The following is a 12,781-nucleotide window of genomic DNA, read 5'->3' on the forward strand; positions in this document are numbered from 1 at the left end:
ATATCCTGTGAGATGGATGTGGGCTTTATCTGTCCACAAAACCTTCCACTGCCAATCACTGTCCACTTCCATGTGAGCAAGACAGTCTAAAGCAAAGGTCTCTCTTATGCTGGCAGGTCGACAGGAAGCAACTCGTGCACATAGGTATTTTTGGATGGACAGCAAAGAAGGATGTTTTGTAGGATTTTATGCACTGTGCTCATGGGTATGTCCAATGTGCACTACACGTTTGCACACTACCACTCACCTCCTCCTGGATTACTGTGGCCACTGCTTCCACTAACATCAAATCAGTTTGTTTTCTCCCTCTACCAGGTTGCACGCCAAAAGAACTCGTATTTTCCACTTTCCGAATCATTTTCTCCAGACCCATGGCAGTCACTGGACCAACACCTATTTTTCAAACCATTCAGTGTCCGGAACATCTGCAGAGCGATGTGTGCAGAGTCATTATTTTTGTAATACTGCTTTATAAACAGAGCACAATTCTGCATCGAGACAGTCATGGCAAACATCACAGATGTGAGAGGAGGGAAAGCCGTGTACCTGCATGTTTATACCAACTTCAATGGGTCGTGCACACAGCAGGTGTTTTCATTTATGTATTCTGACACACACAGTGCCATCTATTTCTATTGATCACTTTTCACACATTTTTCCCATACATTTTCCCCCTTCCTCAATAATATTCCATTGTAATTTGATTTCATTGTTACCAGTGGTGTTATTTCTACAGTGTTTTGAAAGTTATAACTTTAATTATAATTACCCTGTATATTAAGAACAGTAAGGGACTTTCAACTTATCCTTACTTATGATAAATTTGTTTGGCAAAGAATGTGAGATAAAAAATCTGCTTATGAACAAAAACTGTTGCAATGTTAGAGATAAGAGTGAATTTTATTAATCCAAGTTTACTTTTATTTCAGGCAAAAGTAAATCATCTAAAGGAAATTATACTGAAGAAAGATAATCTTCTGCACATATCTGCAGAGACAGAACGAAAGCTACATACAAAAAATGAAGAGCTTTCACGTGAACTCAAAAAGGAACAGAATGAAGTAAGTGTCTGTGGTAGTCAAGAATTGTCAGCGATTTCACATCTAATGTTGGATAAAGGCCATCTAATGACTTTTCCATTCATTACAGTTTTCAGCGATATACATGTTTGTAATTTCTGTATTTTTTTGTTTTATTTTTTTATGTAGTCAATGCTCCTTCAATTAGACCATTCTCTTGGTGTGTTCTTATCTCTTGGAATTCAGCCAAGAACTTCCTTGATCCATCTGACACGCACTTACTTGTTTGTCACACCACATGCAGTTCATTTTAATTATTATAATTTGTTCCCATAATCCATTTCTCTCTTTGTTTTCTTTCCTAGAAACTCTCAACATGCATTATCTCTGTCCTCAATATTTTGGGTGCTGTATACCTCAGTAGACAGTCTGTAAATATCCTTGTAAGTTCCTTTTGTATTGATTTGTATTTGGCTTTATATTCAGCTGTCTTTCCTTTCTTTTTACTTGGAATGCTTTCAAACACTTCATCTGTCAATGCTTCCAGAATATAGTTTTCATTATTCATTATTTGTGTTTCTCATTCATTTCTTGAAATCTACAATAATTTAAAGAAATTTTCAAATGCTTTTATAGTTTACCCCCTGTTGTTAGTTACAGTGCCATCTGTGATGTCAACTGCTGAAATCTACATTTACCAAATATAATTTCCTGTTTTGTTTCCTTTATATTCTTTTCTTTCAAATAACTATTGTACCAAATTTTCTTTCTATCTTCTTATGTTCATTCAGAACTATTTCCATGCCTTTTTTTGTTTAATTTGTCATATTCTTAACTTATTCCTAGTATTGTGTGCTTTAAAAACTCTGGCCTTGTCTTCAATCGTTGTTTAGTTCATTTGAAATTTTCTTTTTTGTTGCCATCTTAATACCTGCAACACAGTTTGCTGTTTGTTAAAGTGCATTTGTAAAGTAACTATCTTTCTCATAACCTTCATTTTCTAAGATGCTCTACTTTTTGCTTAATTTAATGTGGTACACCTTTCAGAAGTTGTTATCAGTAGAATACAACATTTCAGCTCTCACCTGTGATGTTAGAATGGCAATTATGGTGCTGTACAATTAGATATTTTAACTATCAAAGTTTCAGGACATCCATGGGAATTTTGGGTTGGGATGCTCAATTTTAAAGTCTGCAAACATAATAAAAAACTAGAAGATACCAGATCAAAATGGAATGTACATATAACTACAGAATGCCAAAAGTATAAAAAAAAAAAAAAAGGATTGTCATAACACTTTCATTGCTTTCGCTAATCCACAGTCTTACAGCTACCTACAAGCTGACTGAGCCTTCAGGATATGCAACCCATAAGTGCATCACCACAGGTCAAGGGCAATGTTCGATAAGAGTCGTCGGCTTTGTCCAGTGATGTAATGTTAATGGCTGCTGTCATGCTACCTTTCAGTGCATTTATTCACAGTTTTGTTGTTAGTTGATGAAGCCGACAAATGTGAAAATAATAATAACAACAACAAAACACTGGTTGTGGTGAGACATCAGTCTGTAGCTTGACCCAAGATATAGGTTAGGTTGGAAAGTAACAGTGGATGTGAGTTAGTAAAGCCAATGAATGTGGTACTAAGAAACTCTGGTTGTGGTTAGAGAGTCGTCTGTCATATTATAGTTGCCATATTGTTTACAGTGCGTCTCTGTTCTTAAACAAACCTACATTTTGACTCCCTGTCTGATTGTGTTTCTTTCTTTCTATTTTTCAAAAAAAAAAAAAAAATATTCCTATTCTATGTCCTATGTATGCATGATCACACTTAAGTAAAAAAAAAATTTAAAACTGTTTTATATTACACATTTTTAAAAAGATCTTAGAGTGTAAAGTAATTTCTTATAGCTCCATGCATATAATGCTGAAAATTTGTGCTTATGAAATTTTAATAGCTATGACATTACTTGTAAAATTCAAAATGAAAAAACACGGGATGCACACAACAAATAATAATTGATGCATGAATAGTTCATCTTAATGACTAATAATTTCATTGCTCTGCAAATGATATGAACTGTTGTACAATTTTTCTCAACAACGGCTACTCTCTACCCTCCTTAATATTACCTGTTGCGTGGGCCTCACGTTATTCATTTTAAACTGTACAAGTAGTCCCATAACTATTAAAAAGTTCACAAGCACAGATTTTCAGGTCTATGTGTGTGGGGTTAGGAATCTGTTAGAAGTTAATTCTAGATGACTATACTGAGTCGAAGTATGCAACATTCACTAGTCATCCTATCAATACAATGAGAGGGGTTTCTATGCACAAAGCAAACAGAACTAACCTTATTGGTAAGTCATCTGCAGCTTATTGGTAAATCGTCCACATGCTGATGCCACTTCAGTTTGTTATCTGTTTGGATGGCTAACAATGCAACCCATAGAGTTTCATGCCATGTGGCATCATCTACATCTACATCTACATCTACATGACTACTCTGCAATTCACATTTAAGTGCTTGGCAGAGGGTTCATCGAACCACAATCATACTATCTCTCTACTATTCCACTCCCGAACAGCGAGCGGGAAAAACGAACACCTAAACCTTTCTGTTCGAGCTCTGATTTCTCTTATTTTATTTTGATGATCATTCCTACCTATGTAGGTTGGGCTCAACAAAATATTTTCGCATTCGGAAGAGAAAGTTGGTGACTGAAATTTCGTAAAAAGCTCTCGCCGCGACGAAAAACGTCTATGCTGTAATGACTTCCATCCCAACTCGTGTATCATATCTGCCACACTCTCTCCCCTATAACGCGATAATACAAAACGAGCTGCCCTTCTTTGCACCCTCTCGATGTCCTCCGTCAATCCCACCTGGTAAGGATCCCACACCGCGCAGCAATATTCTAACAGAGGACGAACGAGTGTAGTGTAAGCTGTCTCTTTAGTGGACTTGTTGCATCTTCTAAGTGTCCTGCCAATGAAACGCAACCTTTGGCTCGCCTTCCCGACAATATTATCTATGTGGTCCTTCCAACTGAAGTTGTTCGTAATTTTAACACCCAGGTACTTAGTTGAATTGACAGCCTTGAGAATTGTACTATTTATCGAGTAATCGAATTCCAACGGATTTCTTTTCGAACTCATGTGGATCATCTCACACTTATTTAGCGTCAACTGCCACCTGACACACCATACAGCAATCTTTTCTAAATCGCTTTGCAGCTGATACTGGTCTTCGGATGACCTTACTAGACGGTAAATTACAGCATCATCTGCGAACAACCTAAGAGAACTGCTCAGATTGTCACCCAGGTCATTTATATAGATCAGGAACAGTAGAGGTCCCAGGACGCTTCCCTGGGGAACACCTGATATCGCTTCAGTTTTACTCGATGATTTTCCGTCTATTACTATGAACTGCGACCTTCCTGACAGGAAATCTCTGCTGCTTGTAGCCATAGGTCATTTTTATTTGTCTGGAATTACATGTATATTAATCTGTTTCTTGTGATGTGCATAATTACAATATCAGAAGGAAAAATGAGACTACGGAAGTGTCCGATTCCATCCATCTGATTTGACCCATGACGTCTTCAGTATAGCGGAAATGGCTATTCTAAGCGTCTCCAATATGGCGCGGAATCGATCATTTCCCTTTACCTACATAGTATGATACGAAAAAAACCACCACCTACAACTATGAAAAACAAAACCAAAATCACAACACCTCAAAAATTCAAAAGTCAAACATCACTACATAAATTAAATCACATTCAATACACAATAAATACGCAAAACATTAAAACTCGAGAAAAATAGACCCAAAAGAACAATTACTTACCACCAACAAATGTCAGCACTGCAAAGTAGGTCGGCCATTCCAAAACACACACACACACACACACACACACACACACACACACACACACACACACAGAGAGAGAGAGAGAGAGAGAGAGAGAGAGAGAGAGAGAGAGAGAGAGCAGATGGGGGGAATCAGACACTTCTGTTGACCTGGAGAAATGACACTCATTATTCCACATTGAGGGTGTCTTGAGTCCAAAAATGGGTGAACTTGCCCAGTAATACAAAATGTCTTATAGTCAGCAAAGTAAAATTTGAAAACAAAGTTTCTGCTTGACAACGTCTTCTATTCAGAAGAAGGATTTCTGTTTTAATCTGTAAGAGCTATTGGAGAGACATAAGTAATTCACACCTGTGTATTTAATAATAATAATAACAATAAAGCAAAAAACCTTATAAATCTTCAGCAGGTAGTCATTTTTAGTAATTAATTTGCATTATGAATGTTAAATGACTATTTCCACATCATCGTTATGATGTATCATGCAAATGATCCATGGAACATGAAACTAACTAAGTCTGGATTTGTTTGGGCCCTTTGTCAATGTACTTTTAACCTCAGCAAACATCACAGTTTTTGTAAAGTACTCTGGTGCATTTATTAAACTGAGAATATAGGTGAAGAACAGGCATGTACCAAGTTCCATAGACTGGGGAACGCTATAATTAATATGATCCAGTTTATGTTGTTGTTGAGATATGATTCCCTCCTATTTTCTTTAGTAAAATGCTATAATCTATGTAGTCGAAGGCCTTGGCAAGGTCATGTAAATGATGACCAAATAATTTTTCTTTCTTATTTCTACAATATCCGAGACCATCTAGTGCTTCATCTATAGGTCCTTAATGGAAGTGAAACACAATCTAGGCTTGAGTGCATCTAAATATCAGAGCCTGGAATCAACACGACCAGTTGACAGTTCAGCAGGGACCATGTGTCGGTATTGTCACTCTCCCTCAAATAGGGTTTTTTTTCCGTACTTGATGATAACTGAATTCTTCTGCAGCTTTTTTTTATTTTCACACAATGAAGGATTTGTATTATTGACTAACTTATTCAGTTAGTGACTTTTCAGAGCTATTAGAACATTGGAGAATCCAGAATTAAGGCTCTCCAACAGAACAGTTTACCTGCTGCACAACTTATGTACCTGCTAAGTTTCTTATATGTACACAATAAGGTTACAGTGCCAGTAGGCAAACAACGGTTATCTTGACTGTGTCACTCTTTTTGAGTTTGGTCAGTTGTGGTTAACATGGTGGCTGGAGAGAGAGAGAGAGAGCTGTCACTAAAAGTAATGCTTCTAATGGCAATAACTGTTATCTTTCTCTTTATTTATTTTAGTAAATTTTTGTTAGCCAATCCCAGTCCAGAAGGTATTTTGCTGCCCTATTATATAATGAGGAACACATGTATGTTTTTGTGATAACTCCCATGTTTTGCTTGCAAGGGTAATCTTGTCTTAGAATACCAAATACACCTTGCACCAAAAATTTTTCATACAGTTATTACACCAGGCACCGGGTAAAATATAAGAGGAAGTTCTTTAATTATTGTAATTTTATAATACAAGATTACATATCTTTAAAAAAAAACACACATTGAAATAGTTACTTGACAAACAATAATTCTTTAACAGTGTACTATAGAGGTGTTGTGTGTCTTTGCCTCTGTTAGTGTGTATCATACAACAACCATGAGATAATGAAATTGTCAACTAATTCAGCACAAGTACACATCTGTATATAGCCTCGTCATAAAGGACTTGGTTGTATCTAAGCGTTTAACAATGATTGCCATTGTGACAATCTGACAATCACAAGTCGGCATGCTAGATATGTTTTGGGGCCACTTGGAATTGTTCAGTAACACCACATCAAAAGTCGTGTGCTGTTAGCACATTATTATTTAATGCAGATGCAGCACTGATAGAGGCTTTTTGTACCCTCGGCCACACACCGTCAGGTGGCTTGCGGAGTATGAATGTAGATGTAGTAGATGTAGAATATTATTTAGTTAAATCAAAATCAGTTGCAAATACTAAAGACTTTTTATTAAGACTGTTTTTTGACCAAAAATTTTTACAGTATAGCACTGATCATCAACAAAAGATAAAACCAAAATATTGATTAACTAAAAGCATTTCAGTTTGCAAATTAAAGGTGCTCATGCACACACCAAATAGAACTTATGCTGACTCTGGGCTGGTCAGTTTGGTGGTTTCTTTCTCTCTACCAACTGTCATTGTTGCTATTTGGGTACTTGCACAAGCTTTACTTGTGACAGGTTGTGCTGTTGTTGTGGCATTCACTGTGGCTATCAAACATAAAGCATAAATAGACTAGTGGAACTCAGGTACTAGTTGATGAACACTTAGCTCAGGAATATAGATTTGGAAGTGCATCAGTACAAAACATTAAAAAGAACAGTGACACCATTACAAAATTTGTAAATGTATTTGACAGTGAGCATAGATGTTTGCACAGAAAAAGGTTGAGAATGGCAGGAAATCAGGATTTAGGCATTGCACAAAGCTTGGAATAAGCTCCTTTTGTATCCTAACTAGCTGGGCTTATAAGAGTACCTTCAGAATTTAAAGGAAGCAGTCAGGAAAATATCCATGAGTGACTCAAATGTGATGTTGTTTGGCTAACAAGCATTTACTGATTGAATAATTGCCATTGTCATCAATGGGCAAGACCATTGCAACAACTTGGACTAGTGTAGGGACAATGGCTGTGCTGAAAAAGGATCATCTTTTTAGGAAACTTTTCACTGCACGGAGACAGCTATGGTATAGTTAGAACAGGAAGAAGAAAGTGACACTGTCCAATTGCCACCTTTAAAACATTACAAAGATTTAGCTGCAAAAATGAGCCTCATCTTTTAAGCAAAATCAAATTTTTAATTTCTTTTCCTACGTGTAGGTATACAGGGTGTCTCAAAAGCACGCAAATACTTCAACGTGCAAAAGCAACCAAAATAATTAAGGTATTCACAACATGTTTGGCTTGTGTTACTCGCTGTCTCACAAAGCTTTTATGTCATTCAATCAATTTCAACATATGCAACTTTTGTGGCACATAAAACATCCAGTCTAGTTCTGTCCACTCTAGGCACATCAGCTATGGCAGTGTCAGGAACAATTTGGTTCTTTACAAAATGTGTGTGTGTGTGTGTGTGTGTGTGTGTGTGTGTGTGTGTGTGTGTGTGTGTGTGTGTGTGTACCTGTCCTTTTTTCCCTCTAAGGTAAGTCTTTTCTGCTTTCGGGATTGGAATGACTCCTTACCCTCTCCCTTAAAACCCACATCCTTTCGTCTTTCCCTCTCCTTCCCTCTTTCCCGATGAAGCAACCGTTGGTTGCGAAAGCTTGAATTTTGTGTGTATGTTGTGCTTGTTTGTGTGTCTATCAACCTGCCAGCACTTTTGTTTATATATTAACACAATCTGGAACCACAACCCCAATTCAGTAGTTAACCTTTCCTCCAAACCTCTCTCCCAATCCGAAACCTCTGTCCTATCCAAAGGCCTCACCTTCAGCCCCACTCCCAGGTTCAACCAAACTGCCCTTGTCAAAGATTTACTGTCCTACACTCGTAGTCTCTGCTGGAAATATCACTTTGCCACAAAGAAAAATAATCCTGATCCCACTCCTAATGATCCAACTCCCCAAGACACTATCCAAATTGAACCCTGCCTGGAACAGTTCCATCCTCCATCACAGCGGGACCCACCCCCTCTTCCTCAAAATCACCCTCTCCAAACCTTCCAGGAATTTCTCACTTTCAGCCTTGCCTCTCAGTCTTTCTTGAAAACCCTTAATCCTACTCCCAACATCACCACAGCCGAAGCCCAGGCTATCCGTGATCTGAAAGCTGACCGATCCATCATTATTCTTCCGGCTGACAAGGGTTCCACGACCGTGGTACTTGATCGTCGGGAGTATGTGGCTGAGGGACTGCGTCAGCTTTCAGACAACTCTACATACAAAGTTTGCCAAGGTAATCCCATTCCTGATGACCAGGCGGAGCTTCAAGGAATCCTCAGAACCTTAGGCCCCCTACAAAACCTTTCACCTGACTCCATCAAACTCCTGACCCCACCGACAACCCAAACATCCCGGCCGCCACATTGTAGCTGGTTACCAAGCCACCACAGAACGTATCTCTGCCTACATAGATCAACGCCTTCAACCCATTACATGCAGTCTCCCATCCTTCATCAAAGACACCAACCACTTTCTCGAACGCCTGGAAGCCTTACCCAGTCTCTTACACCTGGAAACCATTCTTGTAACCATTGACCCGGAAATTATCCTTGTAACCATTGATGCCACTTCCCTATACACAAATATCCCGCACGTCCAGGGCCTCGCTGCAATGGAGCACTTCCGTTCACGCCGATCACCTGCCACCCTACCTAAAATCTCTTTCCTCATCACCTTAGCCAGCTTCATCCTGATCCACAACTTCTTCACTTTTGAAGGCCAGACATACCAACAATTAAAGGGAACAGCCATGGGTACCAGGATGGCCCCCTCATATGCCAACCTATTTATGGGTCGCTTAGAGGAAGCCTTCTTGGTTACCCAAGCCTGCCAACCCAAAGTTTGGTACAGATTTATTGACGACATCTTCATGATCTGGACTCACCGTGAAGAACAACTTCAGAATTTCCTCTCCAACCTCAACTCCTTTGGTTCCATCAGATTCACCTGGTCCTACTTCAAATCCCATGCCACTTTCCTTGACGTTGACCTCCATCTGTCCAATAGCCAGCTTCACACATCCGTCCACATCAAACCCACCAACAAGCAACAGTACCTCCATTATGACAGCTGCCACCCATTCCATATCAAACGGTCCCTTCCCTACAGCCTAGGCCTTCATGGCAAATGAATCTGCTCCAGTCCTGAATCCCTGAACCATTACACCAACAACCTGAAAACAGCTTTCGCATCCCGCAGCTACACTCCCGACCTGGTACAGAAGCAAATAACCAGAGCCACTTCCTCATCCCCTCAAACCCAGAACCTCTCACAGAAGAACCCTAAAAGTGCCCCACTTGTGACAGCATATTTCCCGGGACTGGATCAGACTCTGAATGTGGGTCTCCAGCAGGGATACGACTTCCTAAAATCCTGCCCCGAAATGAGATCCATCCTTCATGAAATCCTCCCCACTCCACCAAGAGTGTCTTTCCGCCGTCCACCTAACCTTCGTAACCTCTTGCTTCATCCCTATGAAATCCCCAAACCACCTTCCCTACCCTCTGGCTCCTACCCTTGTAACCGCCCTCGGTGTAAAACCTGTTCTATGCACCCTCCCACCACCACCTACTCCAGTCCTGTAACCTGGAAGGTGTGCACGATCAAAGGCAGAGCCACGTGTGAAAGCACCCACGTGATTTACCAACTGACCTGCCTACACTGTGAAGCGTTCTATGTGGGAATGACCAGCAACAAACTGTCCATTCGCATGAACGGACACAGGCAGACAGTGTTTGTTGGTAAACATGCCTTGGTGCACGGCCAGCACATCTTGGCACAGTGTTACACCGTCCGAGTTATCTGGATACTTCCCACCAACACCAACCTATCCGAACTCCGGAGATGGGAACTTGCCCTTCAATATATCCTCTCTTCTCGTTATCCACCAGGCCTCAATCTCCGCTAATTTCAAGTTGCCGCCGCTCATACCTCACCTGTCATTCAACATCATCTTTGCCTCCACAATTCCGCCTTGACTTACATCTCTGCCCATACTCTTTGCCTTTAAATATGTCTGTGTATGTATGGATCGATATGTGTGTGTGTATACCATCCTTTTTTCCCCCTAAGGTAAGTCTTTCCGCTCCCGGGATTGGAATGACTCCTTTCCCTCTCCCTTAAAACCCACATCCTTTCGTCTTTCCCTCTCCTTCCCTCTTTCCTGAAGAAGCAACCGTCGGCTGCGAAAGCTAAAATTCGGTGTGTGTTTGTGTGTATTATTTATTGTGCCTATCTACCGGCGCTTTCCCGCTTGGTAAGTCTTGGAATCTTTGTTTTTAATATATTTTTATGTGTGTGTCTGCTTGTGTCTGTGTATGTGCGGATGGATATGTGTGTGTGTGCGAGTGTACACCTGTCCTTTTTTTCCCCTAAGGGAAGTCTTTCCGCTCCCGGGATTGGAATGACTCCTTACCCTCTCCCTTAAAACCCACATCCTTTCATTTTTCCCTCTCCTTCCCTCTTTCCTGACGAAGCAACTGCCAGTTGCGAAAGCTCGTAATTCTGTGTGTGTGTTTGTGTGTTTTGTTCATGTGCCTGTCTGCCGGCGCTTTCCCGCTTGGTAAGTCTTGGAATCTTTGTTTTCAATATATTTTTCCCATGGGGAAGTTTCTTTCTATTTTATATATATATATATATATATATATATATATATATATATATAGAGAGAGAGAGAGAGAGAGAGAGAGAGAGAGAGAGAGAGAGAGGGAGGGAAACATTCCACGTGGGAAAAATATATCTAAAAACAAAGATGATGTGACTTAGCAAACAAAAGTGCTGGCAGGTCGATAGACACGCAAACAAACACAAACATACACACAGAATTCAAGCTTTCGCAACCAACGGTTGCTTCTTGAGGAAAGAGGGAAGGAGAGGGAAAGATGAAAGGATGTGGGTTTTAAGGGAGAGGGTAAGGAGTCGGTCCAATCCCGGGAGCGGAAAGACTTACCTTAAGGGGAAAAAAGGACAGGTATTTACTCGCAAATGTCTGCTTGTGTCTGTTTATGTGTGGATGGATATATATATAACAAAGATGATGTGACTTACCCAACAAAAGCACTGGCAGGTCGATAGACACACAAACATACACACAAAATCTGCTTTAGTGACACTGTCATTGGTAACATTCTCATCACTGTTCCACAGCCGAGGAATGGATTATACTTTACATATGATCAGAATCTCTGCATTTCCTGACAGATTTCAAGACAGTATTTCATTGCGGAAACTATTAAGTGCATCTCACACTGAAATTCACACTAAATTTCAAGCTTCTGTAAAACTTTGCCAATTTTGGAGATTTTACACACTTTTAAATGTGGCATGAATTTTTCTTTGCTTCTGTAGCAGTGTTCTAAGCTGTTTTGTGTACCATCAGTTATGTCTCTTATTATTTCATCTGGTATAAATCTCATTGGATTTCACCGAATTTAAGCCACATATGGTCTTTGCTTACATAGTTAGTTGGGAAGAGGAGGAGATAGTCTCTTAAGAAGACATCAATCGATTTTTTGTCTGTATTTTTAAACATAAATATTTTGTGCCTGTGTTTGGTAGACTTGTATATTATGGTATTCAGTCTCACTGCAGAAATCTTGTGGTCACAAATTCCTGTATCGGTCATCATGATTCCTAATTCCTCAGGATTATTTCTTACTAAGAGGTCAAGCAGATTTTCGCAACCGTTTACACTATGAGTAGGCTCCTGAACTAATATCTCATAATAATTCATATTAATTTTCTGAGAAAGCATTTTGCACAATTTCTGACCGTGTTTTATACCTACAAGTGGCTTTGAATGTGTAAATAAGAAAGTACTAAATATAAAAATATTGATATCCCTCATCAAAATTTTGGAATGTGTTCCAAATGAATGCTATTTATGTTAGAAATTAACTGAAATACATGCAATATTCATAAAACTCAGTATAAAACATAAACATTATGAAAACAATTCCGTTATAATGTGAAACAGTAGCTTGTTGCCAAATGTAAAGCAACTTCTACATGAGAAAAATATATTGATATATTGTTGTTATGAACTAAACAGTCACTTATTCTATAGTGCAGGCTATATTATTACCCAACCACAGTATTATTGTACTTGGGCTCCTAT

At 39.3% G+C, this 12,781-nt stretch overlaps 1 protein-coding gene across 1 annotated transcript in view; it reads left to right on the plus strand.

Moving 5' to 3' along the window:
* The window catches only part of LOC126284677 (uncharacterized), a 50,166-nt gene that overhangs the window by 17,461 nt on the left and 19,924 nt on the right, over nt 1-12,781 (plus strand). The window contains exon 3 of the mRNA XM_049983797.1: nt 930-1,061. Within this exon, the coding sequence (XP_049839754.1) occupies nt 930-1,061 (132 nt within the window). The remainder of the gene's footprint in view (nt 1-929; nt 1,062-12,781) is intronic.

Source organism: Schistocerca gregaria, chromosome 8 (genome assembly GCF_023897955.1).
Source record: "Schistocerca gregaria isolate iqSchGreg1 chromosome 8, iqSchGreg1.2, whole genome shotgun sequence".
Classification (NCBI taxonomy): Eukaryota; Metazoa; Arthropoda; class Insecta; order Orthoptera; family Acrididae; genus Schistocerca; species Schistocerca gregaria.